Source organism: Chiloscyllium plagiosum, chromosome 30, assembly GCF_004010195.1.
Source record: "Chiloscyllium plagiosum isolate BGI_BamShark_2017 chromosome 30, ASM401019v2, whole genome shotgun sequence".
In the NCBI taxonomy this organism is placed as follows: domain Eukaryota; kingdom Metazoa; phylum Chordata; class Chondrichthyes; order Orectolobiformes; family Hemiscylliidae; genus Chiloscyllium; species Chiloscyllium plagiosum.
In genome coordinates this window covers 40,492,989-40,518,936 of record NC_057739.1, presented here as the reverse complement: position 1 = coordinate 40,518,936, position 25,948 = coordinate 40,492,989, and the positions used below count along the sequence as shown (strand labels likewise).

The 25,948-nt window shown below is 39.7% G+C and overlaps 1 protein-coding gene across 11 annotated transcripts in view; it reads left to right on the top strand.

Annotated features, from left to right (window-relative positions):
• LOC122564948 (nucleus accumbens-associated protein 2-like) overlaps positions 1-25,948 on the top strand; it is a 92,424-nt gene that overhangs the window by 42,110 nt on the left and 24,366 nt on the right. For 10 of the 11 annotated variants that reach the window (XM_043720484.1, XM_043720476.1, XM_043720479.1 and 7 more), the window contains one exon: positions 13,538-14,449. In XM_043720484.1, the coding sequence (XP_043576419.1) occupies positions 13,594-14,449 (856 nt within the window). In that variant the 5' untranslated portion in view covers positions 13,538-13,593. Of the gene's footprint in view, positions 1-13,341; positions 13,362-13,537; positions 14,450-25,948 lie in introns of those variants that run through there. The other variant, XM_043720486.1, reaches the window with a different exon arrangement.

Below are 25,948 nucleotides of genomic sequence, written 5' to 3'. Positions count from 1 at the left end.
GTCAGAACATAAGAGTATAGGAGTTGAAACGTCATGTTGTGGGTGTACAGGACATTGGTGAAGCCACTTTTAGAATACCACATACAATTCTGTTCATCCTTTCATAGGAAGGATGATGTTAAACTTGAGAGGGTGCAGAAAAGATTTTTCAAGGATGTTGCTGGGACTGGATAATTTTTTCATGTAGCGGGTGATACCTGTATGCAACAAGCTACTAGAGGAAGTGGTGGAGGTAGATCCAGTTACAAGATTTCAAAGGCATATGGATGGGTATATGAATAGGAAAGGTTTAGAGCAATATGGGCCAAATGCTGGCACATGGGTTTTGGCTAGATTGGGAAGTTTGGTCATGGTGGACGAATTTGACCAACCGTTCTGTTTCCTTGCTGTATGACTATGATTGTATGACTCTACATATAAGAAATGAAGTTATGTTTTTTCACAGATAACTGCATGGAACAAAATAATTTTGGTGGATTTAATAAGTGCTACTTATTTTTGTTATAATCCCAAAAATATTAATATGCTGTGCTTCTGTCAAAAGCCTCATGTATTTTACATCACTGACTAGGTGTAGCTGATTGACCTTGTCTGTCTTTTCTTTTTAAACTCTCCAGTTCATTGGTTGACTAAAGACTTCTGGCAAGCCAGGGCAGGATTTGAATAGGCGTGAGATGTTCATTTAATTACCAAGGCAGTCAAGCAAACTTTACTGACTACATTTTTTTTCTCAAAAACAAACGTACTTGCAATATATTTTTCATTTTCTGATTGTGTGAATGAACTCTTTTAAACATCGAGTTTTAATGGTTACTCATGTTTCCAAGATCTCTGGGAAATGACACAAAAAAAATCCAAAAACCTGTCTTCCATTTTTATGCTTGTATAATTCTTAGATTGGAGCTGCGATATTCCAGCTCATCCACTAAAGAGAATAATCTAATATTTGTAAACTTATCAAATCTTTCATAATCTTGAAACCTCTGACCATCCATTTTTCTTTCAAATTGGAGTGAAAAATATCTCTAACTTGTCAATTCACTTTCTTCACAATTGTTCATGACTATGACTCCTTAGCTGTGGTATTATCTTAATGAATCAGTGCATCTTTTCTCATTGATTTTAGTTTTAATCCTTTAGTGGCTTCCTACAGTGCTGGAACAATAGTAAGGCACAAAGAATGAGCATTGTTTTCATGCAGATCAGATGTGACGACAATTTGTAAGAGCAAAATTAGGCCATTCAACCATTTGAGTCTGCTCCATGATTTAAATGATGGCTGATATGTTTCTCATTCTCCTGCATTCTCTCTGGAACCTTTGCTATCCTTACCAATCAAGAACCTTTTTCTGTCTTGAATACACTCCATACCCGCTCTCCACAGCCCTTTGTGGAAATGAGTTCCACAGATTCATCACCCTTTGGCTGAAGAAATTCTCATCTCAATTCTAAATGGTCACCCCTTCACTTTGAGGCTGTGTCCTCAGGTCCTCTTCTCTCCTACTAGTGAAACACCTTCTCCAGGTCCACTCTCTCCAGACATCTAACCCTAGGTCGAGAGTGTGTTGCTGGAAAAGCACAGCAGGTCAAGCAGCATCCAAGGAGCAGGAGAATCGATGTTTCAGGCATAAGCCCTTCATCACGGAAGCAGTCCTTACTTTCTACTAGACTACTAATTCTGAAAGTTTCGCTGAGATCCCCCCTCTTCCCCCATTTTATCCTTTTAAACTCCATTGACTACATTTCCAGAGTTCTAAACTCTTAACAGATTCATCAGGCACAGCCTCCCATGACATAGCTGTGCTTACTTGGTCTTATTTTACTGTGGTTGACTGTATCGGCACCACCTTGTGTTCCTGTAAGGAGGTGGAACAGTGCATTAACTTGACTAACACCTTCCACCCTGACCTTAAGTTCACCTGGACCATCGCTGACATCTCCCTCCCCTTCCTGGACCTCTGTCTCCACCTCCGGCGACCGACCCAACACTGATATCTATTTAAAACCCACCAATTCTCACAGCTACCTGAACTACACCCCCCCCCCCCCCACCTTCAATTTGGCACCGCACTCTTGACCTGCCCCACCTGTCTATCTTCCTTCCACACTATCCGCTACACCCTCTGCACTGACCTATTGTAATCACTCCTGCCTGCATCCACTTATTAGCTTCTCAGCTACCTTCCACCTCCACCCCCACCCTATCCCTACCCCCTATGATATCTGTCAACACCCCGCTTCTCCCCTTGCCTCCCCAGCCAGTCTCCCTCCCCTCCTTATGAAGGTCTGTCCTACTCCTCGGATGCTGCCTGACTGGCTGTGTTTTTCCAGTGCTCCACTTCTCAACTGTGACTCTCCAGCATCTACACTCCTCACTTTCTCCTATTTTACCATGTACTTCCAAGTTATCATTATCAATGGTCCCTCGCAGGCATTATCAATGGTCCCTCTTTTGCTCTCTGGGTGAGTCTGTAAGTTCATAAGATAAGGCTATACAGACCAAAATGGCTCCCGCAGGCTGTGTTACATTTGGGGCAAATGGTGATTACAGGAAGGGATGGCTGGGGCATTGCTGTGGCAGAGTGTTCCTTTCACTGTTTTTGCTTGGCTTCCTTTTTTTCCCAAAGTCTTGAGGTGCTCGACCCATTCCTGGATGCTCCTACTCCACTTTTGATTTTGTTACGTGTATTTTACAGGGAAAAATACAGTGAAAAGCTTCCACTGTCGCCGTCATTCCAGCACCATTTTGAATAGCTTGAGTAATTTAAAAAATAGCTTAAAGACTGTCCTTAACTCTACCACTACTGCATTACTATCACCAGTGCCAGACCCAATCAGCACTGAAGTCCCCATTCCTCATGCGCCATCTTTCACTGCTGGACTTTCCTAGTTAACGTTGCCTCCACCGATTGTAGCAGCTGATGCCAGGTTCTGCTGTTCGCTCCTCCACCAGCCGCTTCGCCACTATCTGTCAGGGTCCCACTCCAGGCTCACCAGCACTGCCACATTCCAGTGACCAATGAAGTCGCTTGCCTGTCTGTTGGCTGTGACTTCACAGTTCCATTTTCATCTACTTTGCCTTTACCCACATGTCGTCAGCAACTGTAATGGTTTGCTTCTCTGATTGCCTTACCTTGCTTCTGATTGCCCTCCCTGAAGCCCAGACTTCACTTGAACTTGCACTTAAACCTCTTCAATTGAAGCAGCACTTCAATTGAAATACAGCCCTTCTCAGGATAGCTACTCTGCTATAGCTTGTCTCCCTTTTATTCACTCCTGGGTGACCAGTGACTGAGACAGCGCCTCCAAGAATCCTCCTCAGTCGCTTTTCAGCAACCTCCTCTGTAGGATAGTCTTGGGTCAGTGTTTCCCAGGTGTCTGAGGGAATGTTGCACCTTGCCAGCGAGGCCTTGCAGGTATCACTGCAGCACTTCCCTCTGTCCATCTGGGACACTCCTGCCATTTCAAACTGGGAGTACAACACCTGCTTGGGGAGTCTTGTCCCCAAGATTGACTTCCAAGTACTCCACAATATCATCCTTAATATCTAAAATCTTTATCACTGACTGAGGTCAGGTTAACTGACCTATGGTTTCCTGTCTTTTGCCTCCCTCTCTTAAACAGAAGTGTTCTATTAACCATTTTCCAGTCCTCTGGGAGCCTCCCTTGAGTCTAGCGATTCCTGAAACATAACCATCAATGTCTCCACAATCCCATCGTTTTTCTCCTTCACATCTCCGGGGTGTAGTCCATGCGTTTCAGGTGATTTCATCCACCTTCAGACCTTCCAACTTCCCCAACACCACCACCACCACCTTCATGATGACCACTGCACTCTCCACTGCCCCTGACACACTCGATATGCCATTAGTGTCTTCCATTGTGAAAACTAATGCAGAGTACTTTATTCTATTCCTCCACCATCTTTGATGTCCCCCATTACTTCTCCAGCCTTGTTTTCCAGTAGTCCAATGTCCACTCATACCCCTCTTTCACTTTTTAGGTATCTTAAAAAAAACTCTTGCAGTCATCTTTTACACTACGAGCTAGAGTTAAAGGCTTCCCAGGCCTCTGGCTTCCCACTAGTCTTGACTAATCATATGCTTTTTCTTCTGCTTTATGCTGTCCCTAACTTCCCTTGTCAATTATGTTTGTCTCATCTTTCCCTTAGTATGTTTCTTTGGCATAAATTACTGCTAAAACTCCTGAATTATTCCCAGAACTCCTACCATTGCTACTCCACTGCCTTTCCTGCTAGGCTCCCCTTCCAATCAATTCTGGCCAGCCCTTCACTCATATAGAACATAGAACAATACAGCGCGGAACAGGCCCTTCGGCTCTCTATGTAGCGCCGACCTGTGAACTATTCTCAGCTTGTCCCCCTACACTATCCCATCATCATCCACGTGCTGCCTCTGACATCTGTCTTAAATCTATCACGACTCAATTTGTAGTTATGCCTACTTGTACAAGCTAATGTCATCATCCTAGGAAAAAGACTTTCACTGTCTACCCTATCTAATCCTCTGATCATCTTTTGGGTCTCTATCAAATCCTCTCTTAGCTGCCTTTCCAATGCAAACAGACACAAGTCTCTCAGCCTTCCCTCATAAGACCTTCCCTCCAGACCAGGCAACATCCAGGTAAATCTCCCCTGCACATTTTCCAATGCTTCCATATCCTTCCTGAAATATGGCGACCAGAACTGTACACAATATTCCAGGTGTGGCTGCACTAGTATTTTGTATAGTTGCTGCATGATATTGCGGCTCCGGAACTCAATCTCTCTACCAATGAAACTTAACACACAGTGCTGTTAAGAAGGCATACACAATCAATCTGGGTGGCAACTTTCCGGGATCTATGTACATGAACTCCAAGATCCCTCTGCACATCCACACTACCAAGAATCTTTCCATTGACCCAGTACTCTGCCTTCCTGTTATTCTTCCCAAAGTGCATCACCTCACATATAGCCGCATTGAACTCCATTTGCCACCTCTCGGCCCAACTCTGCAGTTTATCCAAGTTCCCCCTGCACCTGTAACATTCTTCTAAACTGTCTACTACTCCACCAACTTTAGTATCATCTGCAAATTTACTAATCCATCCACCTATGCCTGCGCCTAAGTCATTTATAAAAATGACAAACAGCAGTGGTCCCAAAACAGATCCTTGTGGCACAGCACTAGTAACCGGACCCCAGGCTGAATATTTTTCAGAAAGCCAGTTTCTAATCCAAACTGCTAAATCATCCTTAATCCCATGCCTCTGCATTTTCTCCAACAGACTACCATCTGGATCCTTATCAAGGCTTTACTGAAGTCCATGTGTACCACGTCAACTGCCCTACCCTTATCTACATGCTTGTTCACCTTCTTTAAAAAAAACTCAATGAGTTTTGTGAGACACGACCTGCCCTTGATGAAACCATGTTGACTATCTGAAATCAAATTGTTGCTTACTAGGTGATGATAACTCTTATCTCTTATAAACCTATCCTACAACAGAAGTAAGGTTCACTGGTCTATAATTACATGGGTCATCTCTACTGCCCTTCTTGAACAAGGGCACAATATTTTGTAATCCTCCTGTCCTCTGGTACTAAACCTATAGACAATGACAACTCAGATATCAAAGCCAAAGGCTCTGCTATCTCCTCCCTAGCTTTCCAGAGAATCATCAGATAAATCCCATCCTGCCCAGGAGACATGTCTACTTTCACTCCTCCTAGAATTGATAACATATGTTCGTAACTAAGCTCTATCTTTTCTAGTCTGATATCTCTTACCTCATTCTTCTCCTCTACAATATTCTCCTTTTCCTGAGTGAAAACTGATGAGAAATATTCATTTAGCACCTCTCCGATCTCCACAGGGTCCACACTCAACTTCCCATTTCTGTCTTTGACTGGCCCTATTCCTACCCTAGTCATCCTTTTATTCCTCACATACCTATAGAAAGCTTTAGGGTTCTCCTATATTCTGTTTGCTAAAGACTGCTCATGTTTTCTCTTTGCTATTAACTTCTCTTTAAGTCCTTCCTAGCTGGTCTGTAACTCTCCATCACCTCATCTGAACCATCTTGCCTCATCAACACATAAGCCTCCCTCTTCTGCTTCACAAGAGATGCAATTTCTGTAGTAAACCATAGTTCCCTTGCCTTATCACTACTTCCCTGTCTGTCAGGGACATACCTATCAAAGACATGCAATATCTGTTCCTTAAACCAGCTCCACATTTCCATTGTCTGCATCCCCTGCATATTGCTACCCCATTCTATGCATCCTAATTCTTGCCTAATCGCGTTATAATTGCCCTTGCCCCATCGATAACTCTTGATCTGTGGCATGTAGCTATCCCTTTCCATCGCTAAACTAACGTAACTGAATTATGGTCACTCTCTCCAAAGTGCTCACCTACAACTAAATCAAACACCTGGCAAATCATTACCAAGCACCAGATCCAGTGTGGCCTCCCCTCTTGTCCGCCCTTCGACATACTGTGTCAGGAAACCCTCCTGTACACATTGGACAAAAACTGACATACTAGAGTTGTAGCATTTCCAATCAATGTTGGGGAAGTTAAAGTTCCCCATAATGACCACCCTGTTCCTTTCGCTCCTACCCAGAATAATTTTGCCAATCCCCTCTCCCACCTCCCTGAAACTCTGCGGAGGCCTATAAAAAAATCTCCAAGCAGTGTGGCCTCTCCTCTCCTGTTTCTACCTCAGCCCACACTACCTCAGTAGACGAGGCCTCGTCAAAAGTTCTTTCAGCCGCTGTTATACTATCCTTGACTAACAAGGCTACACCTCCCCCTCTTTCACCACCTTGCCTGCTCTTAATGAAAGATCTAAACCCTGGAACATGCAACATCCATTCCTCACCCTGCTCTGTCCATGTCTCCAAAATGGCCACAACATTAAAGTCCCAGGTACCTATCCATGCTGCAAGCTCACCTACCTTATTTCAGATACTTCTGGCCTTGAAGTAGACACACTTCAAACCAGCTTCCTGTGACCGTGAAATCCTGTCTCTGTCCACTCTACTCTCATCTTCCTGTGTACTGCAACTACGCCTCAGGTTCCCATCCCCCTGCTAAGCTAGTTTAAACCCACCTGAATAGCACCAGCAAATTTCCCACTGGGATATTAGTACCCCTTTGGTTCAAGTGAAGACTGTCCTGCTTGTAGAGGTCCCACCTTCCCCAGAATGAGCCCCAATTATCCAAGTATCTGAAACCCTCCTTCCTGCACCATCCTTGCAGCCACGTGTTGAGCTGATATCTGTCCCTATTCCTTGCCTCGCTATCACGTGGCACGGGTAACAAACTAGAGATAGCAGCTCTGTTTGTTTCTAGCTCTCAGCTTCCACCCAAGCTCCCTGAAATTCTGCCTTGCATCCCTATGCCTTTTTCTACCTATGTTGTTGGTACCTACATGGACCACGACTTGAGGCTGGTCACCCTCTCCCTTCAGGACCCCAAAGAAAACACTGACTTATATAGCTGGACTGAAATAAAAAGAAGTCCTTCCTTTCCCTGAAACCTCTGCTCTCTGATTTCAAATCAGTGAGTCACCGCTTCCGGCAGGCCCCTGGTCCAAGCTCCTGCCCTTCGAGTTGTTGCTGCCGCTGAGAAACCGAAATCTTTGCAGTTGCCTAGTCCTGTTTATTTTTAAAAGCAAAATACTTTTCTGATGCTAGAAATCTTGAGAAAAATTAGAAATTACTTGAAACATGTCTGACAACATCTATGGAGAGAAACTGAGTCCTAACTTCAAATCTGTGATCTTTCACCTGAGTTTTGACTTTGTTATTTCAGCTGGAAGAGGTTTGGGTTCATCCACAGTTTTAGTAAAATAGACTTGCGATCACTGATTACTATTTACCTGTTGAGTTCAAATGTGGTGTGAATAATTCAACACTTGTCTGTCGTATCTAATTGAGTAATGGTCCACCTCTTGAAAAAGTTGATCCCCAATATTTGGCCAAAGTAATTTATTTCTCATGTACCTGACCAATAAGTTGACCGAGTTTTGCTTAAAAAGTCCAAACTCTTCTAATTGTGCCCAAGTCAGTCAAGTCAAACTCTTCTTGGTGTTTGAATCATGCCTGCATGTATCAATATGTGATGTCAAATACTTCCTGCTACTTCAGTGCCAAATTTAGGGATGGGGTTGGCAAAACAGTCTCTGATCTGGCTGCTCCGTGATAGTGAGGCAATGGGAGAAGGTGAATTTCAACCTCTACGATTATGTAAATGTGGGCACCCTACTTTCTGACAAAAGAAATGAGTCTTTTGCACGAATACCTGCAGCAGTTTTGTTTTTCATTTACAGAGCTGCGGGTCTGGCAAACTGGCAAGTTAAAATCCAGTGAAGCAAGCAAAAAGCGATAGCTTCTACTCTTGTGCATCACTGCTTTCGTAAATAATTGTATCATTTATGGCAACTAATCATAAGCCACTAATCAGTAATACCTTGTTAAAAATCTCTGTTTTGAAAACAATGTATAATTAGTTGCCATATTTATAATTTTAAAATAAATTCAGCATGGATCTGAGTCAGTTTGGTAATACTTGCATTGTAGATTGCTATTAAACATTAGTTCACCAGCTGCAAATAAGTGTTTTTTTGCCAGCATTACTGACCGCTGCATAGTTTCAGGTCGGGGGGGGGGCGATGTTGAGGGAGAAACAGAGAAAAGAGCACCAAATGGGAAATGAACTCATCCTCGGTTGTAAATTTGTAAACTGGCAGAAGCAGTAATCTGTAATGGAGCACAAAGGGGGAAATAAGTACATGGCACAGGTCCCACTTAAACTCTGTTTTCACAAAATTCAATGCAAAATAAATGGGCATTCTGTCCTGATGTTCTCATGTCGAGTAATGCTGACTCAGGAGCTGATTTGCTAATAAAATACCAAACTGTGCCACCATAAATGGTAATGAAGCGATGAAAGTGACAGAATCTGATTCATTGAAGCTAGTCACTAATTGACTTTTTATGGTATTGACTCATTTTAAAGCTAACTTTAGGAAACCAGTTTCATGAGTCATACAAGATGTACTGTATTAGGTTGAAAAAGCATTGATTTTTTTAACGTATATATGAGCCAGCAATGTTGGGATTGTTTCTGCAAATTTCACGCCACACTGTAGTATGAATGCAAAATATTATATGAACAAGGGGCAGGGTGCAGGAAAAAAGAACCGTGAAGCAAAATGATATGACAAGCAAGGAAAGGTGTACAGAACTGATGTTTACTGAGAGGTTCATTGACCTCTAAGTAAAATGGAGAGCTGGCTTTAGTTGCTGTTAAGTGTATGAGTATGACTATATGCTGTGGTAATTCTCTTGCTAGAAACATTCAGAATGAAGAATTTTCTAGTTATTTTTACTGAATGTAGGCAATACTTTCTTTGCAATGTTCACTAAAATGTGTGAAGACTTTTTTTTGCTGGATTCTTGTGATAAAGGCAGAAATCATTAATTAGTGAGATCAAAATAACTAACTGCAAATGCTTCACAGATTTGGTTTTATTGAAGCTAAATTTGTATCTGAAGTTGTCATGTGGCCCTGTTATTTTCATCTCTTGATTATTCATGTTGACAAGTATTACTGATTTCTATCCAATTAAAATGTAACTATAACATAATACAGACCTGTTTTGGTGTGTTAAGATGAGGTGGCACATCTTGTTTCTGGTTAAATCTTGAGCTGGCAATTTGGATGTAAAAGGAAGCTAAAGATTATATAAAGGTAAGCTGAATTAAGATGTGCAGAGCAATTGCATATCTCTCCTGAATTAGTACAGAATTATATTTGTAAAACTCTCATGTTTTTGGACTGAGTGGTATTTGTTTTAGCTGAACAGGCAGGAAGAGTGACTTAGTATTTATAAAACACCTTTCACAATCTACACACGTCCCAAAGGACTTCGCAGCCAATGAAGTACTTTTGAAAAGAAGTTGCTTTTATGATGTGAAAAATGAAGCATGCAATTTGTGCCCAGCAAGCTCTCTCTAAAAGCAATGTAAGAAGGGCCAGATAATCCCTGTTTGTGGTGTTGATTGAAGGATAACTCCCCTGCTGTTAGATGTGCTGCTGAGGGCTATTTTACATTCGTCCAAATAGGTAGGTGGGGACTCAGTTTAACTTCCCATTTGAAAGACTGCACTGCAGCACTCACTTAACTGCACTGGAAAGAGAATCCGCTTATTTTGTGCCCAAGTCCTGTGAATAGGTTTAAACTCCACTTAGTATTTTGACTCCAGGCAAGAATGCTACAACAAATGATGCAAGTCAACATTTTGAATTGTCAAAAGAAAATGTACCTCATCCGCGGTCTCCCTGATGATGTGGAGGTGCCACTGTTGGACTGGGGTGGACGAAATCAGAAGTCACATGGCACCAGGTTACAGTTTGGCAGGTTTATTTGAAATCGCAAGTTTTCGGAGCATAAACCTGACGAACGGGCTATACTCCGAAAGCTTGTGGTTTCAAATAAATGTGTTGGACTGCAACCTGGTGTCGAGTGACTTAATCTCTTCCGAGGAGACTAATCTGTCTTTGCTGCAAGATATGGTACCAAGATATTACTGCATTTATGTGAGTAATTGTAGAAACCCAGAATTGTTAAGATGCAGAGGAGGTCATTCAGTCCACTGTGCTTGCAGCAGTTCTCCAAATCAGCATTTAGACTTGGTGGCATTCTAATGCTTTATGCACATTGTTTTTGTTCAAATGATCGTCTAATGGCCTCTTGAATACCTTAATTTCAACCCACCTTCATTACAATTACAATTCCAGTCAGGATATTCCAGATCCTAAATACTCCGTGAGTGGAAAAAGTTTTTTTTCACATCCCATTTTCTGCTTTTGCAGTTACATTAAATCTATGGTGTCTCAATTTTGAACTTTCTACAAGTGGAAACAGTTTCTCCCAATACACTCTGTTCAGAACTCTTTTTGAAAACTTCAATCACATTTAGTCTTGGTTTTCTGCTCTCTAGGGAAAACAGTCCTAACTTCTTGATCTGTCTTCATAATTGAAATTGCCTCTTCATGGAACCAAAGTGTTACTTTATTTTCCATGACTATTTGCTTGGAATTGCTAGATCTCTGCTTTGCAATGTGTTTTATTTGATTTTTATCTCGCAATTTTAATGCTACTCAAGAAATTACTGTTTGTGTTCCATGTCAACCATTGTGAATCTTTGCCCTTTCTTTCCCTCAAATAATTCTATTCTGTTAGGGTTATTTGTGATTTGAGCAACTTAGTCAGCTACTTGATGGGTTTTAGTTAATCACCTAATGTTGAACTGGAGTTGCGTGGACCAGACAAGGCTAAAAATGTCCCTGTTGGACAGTAGAGAGCTAGATAGTTCAGGGAAGCTGGGCAGTGTTCATAATTATTTTCCAGTTGCAAGCTCATATGTGGTCAAACATGTTGAATTTCAAACTTACAACTTACTGAAGTGGGGTTTGAACTCCTTTCATGAGTTCTGAGTCCAATATCATTGTCACTATGCTCTAATGCCCTGTTTTCTTGGACATTTCAGTTTGATTTCTGTGTGTCTCCAATCTCATGTTCTCTTATACCTTCTATTGAATCTGCCAACAACATGACATAGAAATTATTTACTGTTTTAATATTTTTGCTGATTGTGATAATTTAAAGATGCACACTCAAACATTACATGTGCTTTGTCCAAAACTAATTTTTGCAATGTTATGTTGATAATTTGTAAGAATTCAAATAAATGCTTTTTTTTAGGATTTTAAATTTAAACGACCCTATTTAATGTGATTTGGAGATGCCAGTGTTGGACTGGGGTGTACAAAGTTAAAAATCTCACAATACCAGGTTATAGTCCAACAGGTTTAATTGGAAGCGCTAGCTTTTGGAGTGCTGCTCCTTCATCAGGTGGTTGGACAACCACCTGATGAAGGAGCAGCACTCTGAAAGCTAGTGCTTCCAATTAAACCTGTTGAACTATAACCTGGTGTTGTGAATTTTAACTATTTAATGTGGAATTTGAACCTGATAATGTAGGAGTTGCAAACCATCCTTTAGACCCTCCATCTTTGGAATAATTTTTTCTTGTGTTGTGAACTGATGCAGTACAATACTTCTAAATCATCTCCTCTCCTTCCCATTGACAAGATGGTTTGCCCAATTCCAAAAACAAAATATTGCAGGTGTCATTCCGGCAGTAACTTTGGAGAGAGAAACAGAGTTAATGTTTACACCTTTTGCCAGTGAAGATATTTAAGATTAACAAGGGCTTGATAGAGTAGATAAGGAGAAGCTGTTTCCAATGTTCTGAAACCAGACAACAAAGATTTGAGATAATTGGAAAATAAACCACAGGGGAAAGGAGATGTTACTTTAAATGCTGCAAATTTGTTTGAACCTGGAATGCACTGCTTGAAATGACAATGGAAGCTGATTTAGTGGCATTTTGGATATATACTTGCAGAGGAAATATTTGCAGGGTTATGGGAAATGGTGAGAGGTAGGACTAATTGGATAACCCTGAGTACAAGCATGTTGATCAAAAGAATGCTGCTGCCCTGTAAGATTTGAATAATCGTGTTTAAAAGTAAAATGAAGATGTTTTTAACCCCCCCAATTTAATACTGCCTTTTCATCTTTAAAATAGTGTAAATGATTTCATTAATGTTACAGTACTGCTTTGTCACTGAATAGTTCAAATTATTGGCACATTTCCTGCACTGAGCTTGCTGTCTAACATGACACATGACTGCTGTCGACTTGCGTGTGTTGGAATATTTAGTCAGACCACATACGGTATTTGCATTAATAGAGAAAAGGCTCAGTGGCATTAATCCTCGTTGATAGGTGGGTACATTGGCTACTGTGATGGCTGTAAGTTTTAACAAGGTTTAATGTAACGACCTGTAGTTTTAATGGGCTGAATACTTGAAATGATTGAAATGTTTTAGCATTGTGAATGGCTCTATTGACTAAACTGCAGTGGGAGCTCTTGGGTACATACATAATTCAAAACGATCTCTGTTTCCCAGGCATTGCTCAACGGTGAGACAAAGCATACTGCTTACTGCCATCTTTGCAATGAGTCATCAAAGCTTGTACCAAAGCAAAACTTCACTTTAGCAACAAGATAACAGTACTGTGTTTGGAAGTCTCGTTTCTAAGCTGGCGGGCATTTAGGGCCGTCAGTCAAAAGCTCCATTCATTCAAGTGTGTAGCCTGAATGTTAATCGCTGTCCCTCCTGTTAATTTACATTCAGTGCACAGCACTACAGGGAGCTGACTTGGATAGTCTGAGCTGTCTAAAGCAGTGATTTGATCCTGTTTTTAAAAATCAGGTAATTTGTGCTGACATTCTTCAGTGGCTATAGTTTGAAAACAAATGTGCAGAATTTTTAAGTTTTTGTTTGTGATTCTGGTTGCTTTTCTTTGGGATGTGGAAACAGAACGAGCTCTGACCTGTTGATTTTCTTTTTGTTTCTTCCTCCCCAACCCTTTTATATTTTGCTTGCAGCTGTGCTTCGATGTTGTCACTCTAATTCTTGCAAGGACCAGCACTTCATCTTAACCATGGCTCAGATCCTCCATCTCGAGATTCCAAATTTTGGGAACAATGTCCTGGGATGCCTGAACGAACAGCGGTTAATGGGGTTGTTTTGCGATGTCTCTATCGTTGTCAAAGGTCAATCCTTCAAGGCGCACCGTGCTGTGCTGGCTGCCAATAGCCTTTATTTCCGGGACTTGTTCAGTGGCAACAGCAAAAGTGCATTTGAGTTGCCCGCCATGGTGCCACCTGCCTGCTTTCAGCAGATCCTTTCCTTTTGTTACACTGGCAAGCTCACCATGGCAGCTAGTGAGCAGCTGGTGGTGATGTATACAGCAGGCTTCCTGCAAATACAACGCATTGTTGAGAAAGGAACTGAACTGATGTTCAAAGTGAGCTCCCCACACTGTGACTCTCAGACCACCTCCATTGAAGACACTGGCTCTGAACCACAGAGTCCTTGTCCCCTACAGCCACCTGCCACTCCAACAGTTGTGTCTCCAGCTTTGCCCATTCCGTTGCTTTCTCGAGTGAAGAGTGAACACTGTGAGCAAGATCTGACAGCACCTGGCATTCATACACTTGCAACAAAGCGCTCACTGGATGCCAACCTGCGTGAGAGTGCCAGTCACCTAAACTGTGCGACACCTTTGAAGTTGCCCAGAGTTTCCTATTCTGGATCCTGGGGAACCACATCTTATGTGCAGCCGGTAACCTACGTTCAAGCAGAGCGCACAAGCCCAGGTGGAAGCAGCAATCAGACCACAGACAGTCCAACCTCCTACCATAATGAGGAAGAGGATGATGATGATGAAGCATATGAGACAATGGGAGAAGATCAGTATGGACAGATGTACATCAAGGCATCAACAGGATATCCTGGTAAGAGATCCTGACTTGTGTGCCTATCTATTGCTAATTGACACTTTTTTTTTTCTTTTGGCTATTGGTCCATTCCCTGTATCTTCAGCCTTCCTTCCCTGAATTTGGTTTCAGCCACTTCATAGAACTGAAAGGTTGAGAATGGAGTGCTAGCAGCAGATCTGAGGGATACAGGTGAGAGGAAAGGGAGCTGCAAGTGATCTTTTGGGTCAAAGTATGTATACTACTCCTTCAGTAATTGCTCATTTAAAAGGATGATTGTGTAAAGAATATGATCTTCTCCAAATTAGACTGTGTTTTATTATGATCGGGGAAGCTCCCAGATTTAATATAGAGCAGTTTATATGTCAGGAAGCAGATAAGTATGGAATCTGCTCTTTAAAATGGGTATCATATCTGACCCAAACATCCATATTTCCATTATTTCAATAACAGTATATGGAAATAATTAAATCAATTAAGGACTTGCACAGTAGCAAGAGCACGATGCATGTTATTACTTAAACATGGATTTATAAGAGTTTTGTAAGAGTGTAAGAGAATGATTCACCTCAATTTGTGATTTTTATAGGCAGATGCAATAGCACATACATTATTTTCAAAAATCATGACATGAAAGATGCAGTTGTTATATTGAAAACACTACAAATCTAGGATAAAGCATACAACCAAACAAGAAGCTAGTCTAAGAGACAAAAGCAGAAACAGAAAATGCAGTCAGCAACAAATGAGAAAAGCAGTTAGGTTTTTAGACTCATGACCTTTAATCAGAACTGGGAAAAAGTCATCAACATGCAGTGTTAACTATGTATCTCTCTCCACAGATGTTGCCAGACCAAGTATTTCCAGTATCTTTTATTTTTGATTTCTAGTGCCTGTAGTATATTTATTTTGCATTAGTTAAAATGTAGCCAGGAAACAAAAAGACGATGGGAAGAAGTATTGATTAAGATTTGGTTCAGGTTGTAAGTTTGCTCGCTGAGCTGGCAGATTTTTTTCAGATGTTTCGTTACTGTGCTAGGTAACTTCATCAGTGAACCTCTGGTGAAGCACTGGTGTTCTGTCTTGCTTTCTATTTGTGTGTGTCTTGGTCTCTTAAGGTGGGTGATATCATTTCTGCTTTGTTTTTCCCTCTGACGTTGCTAAATGGGGTCCAATTCAATTTATTTATTAATGGAGTTCCGGTTTGAATGCCAGACCTCTAGGAATTTCCATGCATGTCTCTGTTTAGCCTGTCCTAGGATGTGTTGTCCCAGTCGAAGTGGTGTCCTCCTCAATCTGGATGCAAGGATGCTAGTGATAGTGGGTCATATCTTTTGGTGGCTGGTTAGAGTTCATGTATCCTGATGGCTAGTGTATTCTGCCTGTCTGTCTGATGTAGTGTTTGTCACAGTCCTTGCATGGTAATTTGTAAATGGCATCTGTTTTGCTGATTGTTGGTATAGGGTCCTTTTTTATCAGTAGCTATTTCAGTGTATTAGTAGGGCTACCATGATGCCAAGGGGTCTGAGTAGTCTGGTAGTCATCTCCGAGAGGTTTTTTGGTAGTATGGCTAGAGTTTCTGGGCGTGTTGTCTATTTGTTTGGGTTTGTTCATAAATCAGCAGACTGTGTTTATTGGGTACCTGTTCTTCTCAAATACATTGTATAGGTATTTTTCTTCTTGTACTTCCTGGGTGCTGCGGTGTGTAGTGGCCTGTTTAAATAATGTCCTGATGCAGCTCCGTTTCTTCTGCTTCTGCAGTTAAGTATCTGGTCTGTGTGTTGCTTTCTTGTAGATGCTAGTCTGCAGTTCTCCATTAACTGCTTGTTCCAGTGTGACATCTCTGGGGAGTCTGTTCTTCTCTTTTGTGAAATTTATGCCAGTAAGGATGTTAATGATATTGTAGGTTTCCTTTTAATTCGTTCCATTTTGTGAGGTGTCATCCACTTAGTAGACCCAAAGTTTGAATTGGATCGTGGGGAGGGCTGTTCGTTTAAGTCTCTGCATTACTGCTTTTGCTCAGAAGCTTGATATTGGTATTTGTGTCCTTGCTTCGTCTTTGGTCAGGCTAATGTTAATTGATGTGAATAGGGCCATTACATCAAAGGAGACCGAGGTTACGTCATCTGACTGAGCGCCACCTGCGATTAACTGCATTTCTTACCTGTTTCCTGAGGCATTCATGTATTACCAAAATGTCTCAAGTACAAACCACTGCTCAACACCCCACAAGCCAGAAGAATATCAGAATAGAACAGCTGCAGAATGCTGAGAGAAATGATTAACGATACCCACAACCGACTCCACAAATACAATCTGGAAATTGCTGCCAAAAAACTTTATCCACCCATGCGACAGACCATAAATGAATGAAGCATCAGCATCAAATAATGGCAGACCAAGAAAAAGAAAAAAAACTATCCTTACAAGAAGAACTGAACAAGCTCACAAAAGAACAATACAGACAATTCAGAAGCTTGTATTAAAAACATATCGACTGACCACTAACAGACATGGAAAAAGCTATCCTAGTAAGAGGGATAAACTACAGCTACAGCGACACGGACAAAAAGGACTTGGCAGCATTAGAATCAATCCTGAAAGACAATGGACTTACAGAAAAAACCCAGCAGACCATAAGACAGACAGTTGCACCAAAACCCAGCTGGAAGAAGGAAGGGAATGCCTTTAACACACAGGAGAGGAAAGCCCAAGAAGGACTCAAAAGACAAAGCTTCTAATCCTACCTGCAGACAAAGGGTGCATGACTGTCATCTGAAACAGAACACAATACATTGAAAAGGTGAACTCACTACTTACAGATACTGACATTTACCAAAAGATGGCGATAGACCAGACTCCACAGCTAGAAAGCCGTATCACAGCTACATTGAAGGAGCTTCATAAGCCTGGTGAAATTAACATGACAGGTCTCCAAAAAATTAAACCTGATGGATCTAACACATCCTGCTTCTATGGAGTACCTAAGGCAAACAAACCAGAGGCCTCCCTGAAACCTAAAGTCTCACTCCCCAGCACATTGACTTACAGACTAGCAAAGGAACTCCACCGAAAATTGAAATACCTAGTACTATGTTTTCAAGAAAAATGGGTACCCAATCCGCCAATTCCTCAAACTGACCCAAACAAAGAGACACAACGCAAGCAAAAACTATAGCCGCATTATGTTACATCAAAGACGTATCAGAAATGACTTCCAGATTTCTCAGACCCTTTGGCATCATGGTGACTAATGAACCTAAAGGATCCATAAGATACTTCCAGTAAAACTAATGTCATTTACAAGATACCTAAGAACCGTTTAAGGAAAAAGCTACATCGGACAAACTACCAGGAAACTTGCCTCCAGGATATATGAACACCAACTAGCCACCAAAAGACATGACCCACTATCACTAGTTTCTATACATATAGACAACGGGCACCACTTTGACTGGGACAGCATATATATCCTAGGACAGGCGAAACAAAGACATGCACGAGAATTCTTAGAGGCATGGCATTCTAACCAGCACTCCAACAATAAACACATGGATAGAATAGGACAGTACCCAATTGTGCTCTGTGCAGAGCTTCTGTATGTGTAAGCATAGCTTTCTTTGGTTGTTTCAGTGATTTAGGCATGTTCAATTCAGATCTGTTTTACCCTTGGTATTCAAAGATGATAGAGTTCACATTTTATTCAGTGTGCTATAATCTATATTTGTATTAAATAATTGGCTTCTCTAGTCCCTACTAATTCATTTGACTTAGTGTGTTAGTCTGTCAAAGCCATATTGGATGCAGCTCTCATAAGCCCCACTTATAGTTGGTGTAGTCTGTCAATCTGGTGGATCTGTACAAAGCTTCTGAGCCCAAAGTTGTATTGTAAATGAGAAATGTTAAAGATTTCAAATGCTTTCTCTGTATTGTTCCATTCAGTCCCCCATACAACTTCAGTATTGCACCTGTCAAAGTACTTGTGACTTCATACCCAAAAGTCAATTTTTGCCATTTATTCCCAAACTTTATTTAATAATACCAAGACCGTTCAACACACATTAAGCATGAAATAGATACTGTTTTGTCAGTTTCCTTTGTGGTAGTATACTGTTGCCAGTTCTATAATCAGTCATTAATGTAAAGCTATTGGTAAACCTCTAATGCTGACTTTTATAATAAATTAGTGAAAGAGAAGTTTCTTCTGAATATTGTAATATTCACAAGCCATCTGTGGGATTTCCTAGCTAAATACATGTTCTGCACCTTAAAATACAGTTTCTTTGTTTGGATTAAGTTCTTGCATGGAGATGATACATGAAATCTGTTGTTCAACCCAATCAGTTGATAATTATTCTCTCAGCAATTAGTGCTCCTTACCATACCTTCCCATCTCACGGCCCCTTTAGCTTTAACCACTTCCTTTAACTTCATCTCAAAAAATGACAAGGAGTTGTCTTTAATCGTAACTTAATGCATGCGTTCCATAGCCCCTCAATTCTTTTTCAACAAAATAAATCTCTTCCATTTCAAAAAGGTAGCGTTTAATTCAATATTATTTGAACATAGTCTGACCATTTTTTTTTTAAACTAGTCTTGAAAACTTTGGAGAATGTCTCTGAAGGAAAGGATTCCTTCAAAGTGATTTGTTTTATTTCTCCGATATATAAATTCTCCTGTAATGGGCCTGCATTTGTTCATGTTAATCTTTGTCTTTCATGTTGTTAGCTTTTGGAGACCACCTTTATGTTCCTTATTAGTTTGCATTCAAATTCTTTTATTTTTTCCTTTACCAGGTTTTTTGCTGGGTCTTAAGTTGCTCCCAAACCTCCCTCAGTCTGACATTCTTGTAAGCCACTTCCTTTGATCTCATGCAATATTTATCATACTTTGTTAACTACAATTGTTTTTCCTTTCTCTTGGGTGTTTGTGCCTTAGTGGAATGTATGTGTTGTAGACCTTGTAGTTTTTTTAAAATACTTGCCATTACCTATCTACCATCAAATCTTTAAGTGTGCTTTTCCTGATCCATTGTAGCTAATGTGCTCCTCAACACTTGTGGTTTCCTTTGTTTGAATGCATAGTTCATTCATTCAGCAATGTAAAATTGTATTTTATTTTGGTCGCTATTTCTCAAAGGCTCCTTTACGTCTAAGTTATTCGTTTTCCCTTTCTACTTGCACAAGATTAAATTCAAAATAGCCCAATAGTTTATTTTCTTACTACACCTCCTTTTACAAGTTTAGCTTCCTTTGAATCTGAGCTCATCTTAGATTCACGTCCCCTGCCAATCCAGTTTCAACCTTTCCCCAACAAAGCTTGCAAACCTCCTTGCAAGGATATTAATTCTTGTCCAACTAAAAAAATGGTGTATCCATCTCGTACAGGTCCCATTGCCTCAAAAATCTGATATATTTCCTTCTCCACCAGTTTTCCAAAGAAGTCCCCTATTAGTAATACTGCTCTTCTATTGAGCTGTGGTTGACGTGAGTCTGACTGCGTTCCTGTGAGGAACAGCTGTCCTCACCATAATCCATTGGCGTACTCCTGTGTTATTTTCCTGCATCTCTTAAACCCCATTCCTTATTTGTCTGCATAACTCCAAGGTGTGGTGTGCCCACCTCCTGTGTTGGTGCTTTCTGCCTCAGATGCATGACAGTACATTCCTGCTGCTTGAATTGTAGAAAGATATGCTGGATGCAAGATTTACTGCTGAGAATAGAATATTGGATGTGAATGTGTTGGTCATAATCTTTTAATAGGATAGTGCAGTGTTGGAATCCCAGCACCATTGTATAATCCTGTCTGAATTAAAGTCAATCTCAAAAATGATTGTGAAAAAATAATTCAGTAGTTTCTTAGAAACCAAAAGAACAGTTTTATACTCTCCTGACAGCCTATTTTAAAAATGTTTATGTACTGATGATGAGAATTTACTCGACCGGCAAGAATCAACTTTAGATTACTGTTGGAACCACAAATGATTAGAAATGCATTAGGAGAAGCCAAAACGGCAGGCGCTCTGTTCATCTCAACAATGGGATTTGAGGCTTTAGAAATAAATGACAGAGGAGATAGGGTCAATTCAATTCCAATTTGATATGGAAAGAGAATTGAGGATGCATATAAAGATTGGATTGAGAGGAAGAAAGCAAAAAGGAAAGGAATCCTCCGAGCAGTTCACATACAGGAGATGGACAGCACAGTCTCATTTTGTTCCCTCTCTGGACTGCCAGGTTTGGCAAGAGTTATAAAAGTTATAAAACTCACTGCCATTATCAGGGTCTTTATGCAATGAGTTAGGAGTCCTAACTTATTGCAATGAATTTACTTCATAATTGTGGCAAAAAAATGCAGTAACCTTGTATTGCAGGGGGGTTTGATGAGAAGTTTCTATTTCTCACATGGTCCAGTAATATGATTATTTTCCCAGCTAATTCTGGGCCCTTGTTAATACACCAGACTTTTCATCAATTAAAAGGTGGGTTGTGATAAATTTCAATGTTGTATTATCAAGGCATTTACATTGTAAGGGTGATGGAGCAGTTCTGTATTAAAAATTGTTTGGAATTACCGCAACCTGAATTTCTGTGTTAACAATATTTGCTGGTCTCTAGTTTGTCTTTTTTTAAACACAAGATTTGTTATTGAATCATGCTTTCTGCTGCTGTACCACTTTGTTGTTTAAGTTTGTTCCACGTAATAGACTGGTAAATTTAACATCATTATTGGGTAAGGTTTTGAAATCCATAATCAGGATGTGTTTGGTGGAGGGAGTTTCAGATAAAACAATTCGTTATGTACTTACGAGGCTTCAGTTATAAGAGAGTTTGAAAAGGGCAGATTTTGTTTCTTCTAAATTCAAGGGATGCTGACATCGCTGGCTCGGCCAATCATTTATTTATTGCCCATGCCTAGTTGCCTCATGAGAAGGTGGCAGTGAGCTGTGGTTCATGTTCTGTAGGTACACCCATAATGCTGTTAGAGAGGGAGTTCCAGAATTTTGACCGAGTGATATTTCCAAGTCGGATTAATGAGTGACTTCGATAGGAATTTGGAGCAGTGTTCTCATGTATCTGTTTCCCTTAACTCCTGGATGGAAGTGGTCATTTTGCTGATAAATTCACAAAGGCTGATGAAAGGCACATCGTGGGTACTGTCAGTGTGGAATTCAAGTAAGTATGAGTAAAGACCACATGCAAGATTGGTTAACAAAGTTGAGGCTTATAGAATGGAAGAATCATTATCCAACTGGATGAAAAATAGGCCTAATGGCAGAATGTTTTTCAGACTTAATTAGTAGCATTCCCTAAGGATTTGTGTGTGCCAGTATTTTCTTTTGCTGTACTTGTGTATGAATGACTTTGATTTTGGCAGCCAAAAGTTCAAAATTTGCAGATGATACCAAACTTGGAATACAGTTAAACAGTGAAGGCTTCCTCACCAGTCTACCATGAGGAACCTTGTTGAATGCCTTACTGAAGTCCATATAGATCATGTCTACCACTCTGTCCTCATCAATCCCCCTCATTACTTCAAAAAACTCAATCAAGTTTTGAGTTTTTCCCATGCATAAAACCATTTTGATTATTCCTAATCAGTTCTTGCCTTTCCAAATACATGGAATCCTGTCCCTCAGGATTCCTTCCAACAACTTGCTTGCTACTGATGTCAGTGTGTGAGCAGTTTAATTAATAAGATATGTACAGTGGTGATGTATCTTTGTGGAGGTGCCAGTGTTGGACTGGAGTGGACAAAGTCAGAAGCCACACACGCTAGGTTATAATCTGACAGGTTTATTTGAATCATAAGCTTTCAGAGTGCTGCTCCTTCACCATGTGAAGTAATATATCTTGGCAGAAAAATTTGGGAGAGAAAGTATAGTAGCTCAGTTCTAAAGTGAGCAGGAACAGAGTGTGATTAGTAAAGCATACTGAATCCTGTGCTTCATATTCCTGATTGTGGAGTACAAAAATAAGGCAGTTATGCTGAACCTATATAAACCTCTGTTTAGGTTCCAGCTAGACATTTTTGCATCCAAGTAAATGCAAAATCTCTTCCCATTAGCTTATGGTAGAGTATGGGTGACACAGATTTAATACTTTGGGCAAGTCATGCAGGGGAAGTGTGAAGGAGAACTTTTTTACGCAATGAGTTTGAATGGTACTTGCTGCCCACAAGGATGGTAGAAGCAGAAATCAAAAATCTTTTTAAAGGAAATCAGGTGTTTGAAGGAAATAAGCTTGCAAGGCTGTGCGAATGAATGGAGAAATTGGGACAGCAAGATAGCATTTCAAATTACTGGCATTAGTTTGATGGGCTGAAAGGCCTCTCTGTATGTTGTAAATGATTACGATTCTAACTGTCACATCCCCACTTTATTTCATTAGATGTATTAGTGAGACTATTTGTTTTATGTACTTTCAAGCAATTAATATCATAGTTCTGCATAGATATTGCCTCATTAACTGGGTGACTGGACACTGCCATCAATCCAAATGTTTTTTAAATTGAATAGACTTTTAGTATCTGGATTCTAAAACAGTTTTGAATAAATCTGTACTTAATATTGAAGTTATTTTGTACTTCATTCTTTCATGCTGTGTTTTTAGTGTGAGCATAGGTAACTGTCTTTTCTGAATTAGAACTAACTGCAGGTCAATTGCTCCATTTAAAGGTCAAAGCTGATGTTTCTACTTGACCTCTGTTTTTATTCCTTTGTGTGCCCAATGATCCACTAAATGAAATGTTCTGATCTATTTAACTTTGTTTCATAGAGCTAGTTAAATCTCTGTTTATGCCACAAGTCTCTTTAAATGTCACGCGGTTCATCTTGATGGGATTTCCTCTTGCGATTCACATTGATAAACCACCTGCTTTGCTTACTGCTTGACAGCTCATTGAAGCCAATCAGCTGCTTTAGCATTGCATTATACTTCATAACCAGTTTAACAACCATGCCATGACTAAGAAAATTTTGCCTTACTTTTAAGGATTTAGAGTAATTCTGTAGTTATTTTAATAGCCTGTTCGATATGTTATAACATCTAGGGAAGGTGGGACTTGATCCCAGAAATCCTACCAGAGATGGGAGCACTACCACAGCACCACAAGAACTGTGGTGTTATTTTGTAGAATTACCATTATTCACATTGCAATTATTTGTGTTCTGAGTTAATTGCCAGAACGATTATTGCACAAAAAAAAGGCCCTGTATTAGTAGTCATCCCATTGGACAGACTGATCTTTTTTTTGATAGGTGGTGCTTGTTCTCTTGCATTACGTCTTGTCTTCCCACTACATTCAGATATTCTACCCGAGCAAAAAGAGTATATTTTGTCAAAACTCATCCAACTATTGGTATACGCCTCTTGTGCCCTAACTTTTAACCACTGCAGTATTCGCAGCTGTTCTTCAGTTGGTAGACCTCTAAGTCTCTCCAACACCCTCTTCCTTTTGAAACTTTTTTGACTAAACTTTGTTACATGTAAAAAAACTATATATAAAAGAAATTACATATATAATTTATATTTGTTTTATATAAAACAAATTTTATATATATAAAAATAAATAAAATAAATTTTATATATAGTGTAAATGCAAGTTGTGAATGGATGTATTCACTCTGGGAGAGTTCTAATGAACTTCAGCATTCCTTCAAAACATCAATAAGCCATTTACTCAGTATTGATTGATTTGCATAAAAGTTGTACGTTGGTTTATAATTGCACAAAAGTAACTGCATGGAATAGAGAGTAACTTTGAAAACTGAAAATCAATGTGAAGATCAGTTTCTTTTACACAGCAAAGAAGCTTGCCAAACCATTTCCATTCACTTTATAGTGATGGTTCAATTCCCCAGTGCTCACCCCCCACCCCTGTGTCCTTTAAAAGAAACTCATTTGAGATTTAAAATGTTAACTTTATTTTAGAGTTTAAAAATGGTAGTTTTAGTTTTAACTTATGTTATACAGGGAAGATTTTGAACTTGGTCACTTAAGAGATTGCAAAACTGCACAACCGGGTCAGGTTAGAAACTTTAGTTATCAGAATGTAAGACCTTTTTTTTGTGTTGGGGGATTCCAGTTTTGAATTATCATCATAGATACCCTCTGCACTATTGGCCATTTTAAATGGAGTATTATAGTGATAAAATCTCAATTTGTTTTTGCATTGTATAAAAGTAATCTGAGAAGGTTTCACTTAAAGAAAAATGTGGAATCTGCTTATACGTAGTTTGAGGGTTGCTCAGGTCTCTGCATTTTACGCAAGACCAACTGTACTTGTTACACTATCGCAATAAACTATATGAATAGTTGAAATAATTCAGTTGGGAAAATGAAAATGTGATTTCTAAGAATTCACAAGTTGCCTTAATATCACTGTTTTAAGATTTAAGCTAATCAAATTTTGATGTACAGTTGTTGTATGAAATTAGTTCCTGTTGATTTTAGTAGACACAAGAATATGCAAAGTCATGAGTTAATATTTGAAGAACTTAATTTCAGGCAAAAAAATAATGTTATTGAAATTTGAAAAAAGAATTGTTTTCATTTTCCTGCATCTTTTCAAATCCATGCCTGGTGTATTTTATAGGAGTATCAAACTGCAGGCCTCAGATTCTTGCTTGAAGCAATTTAGTGATCTTAAATTCACTTAACCTCATTGTACTGTAATTAATGATGAACGCCTATCACTCGGTACAACTGTTCAAGAAGCTCATTTATATGCCAATAGTTTTTCTATCATACAATTAGAATGGATCATGAACTTAAATTGAGATTTGCAGAATCTGCAGAGCTATAGTTTGAAAACCCCTGTCTTGCCTAATTTGTTTTGGTACCGTAGTCTGCTTTAATGTATATCACCTTGATCTTTGCAACAGGAAGAAATCAAGAAGTTTGCTTTCCATGCCTAAGAATTTGTAATTGATATCTGTGCTGAAAGGAATATATTTCAGAATGATTAGTGCTTCCGTACATTAGGCTATTCTCAAACATTCTCAGATTGTGTGTTACGAGAAAGTACTTTCATTTTGTAAGCAGCAATGTTGCACTTAGTGGAAAATCTTCAATGCCAGAGATGATATTTTAACACTAAACTCCTGGTTAGTTCCACTCAAAGCCTAATGTACTTGTTACAACACTGGGTTAAATCACCTCCCCCGACTAATTTAAACCAGCGACACAAGATTTACCCGTATAGTAATCTGTGAAAATTTGAGAGGCTAAGAACTATTGGCCAAAGCTTAAAGGTCACTCTTTAAAGTAAAAATTAACAACTTTATTTCTCAAAGTATAACAGAATAATTAGTAACTATTTACAACTCCTTTCTATAACCTATCTTTTATCTTGCGCTTCTATGACACTAGTCCAATAAAATCCTTGATTAAGATTTACCAAAATTCAACTTTCAAAACTAGCCAGCTGTCGAATTTTCTTTATAGCCTTCCTCTGTTTTCTTTTCTCCTTTTGGGATTTCTGTTTTACAGGTCACTGATCGATAAAGGTACCTTA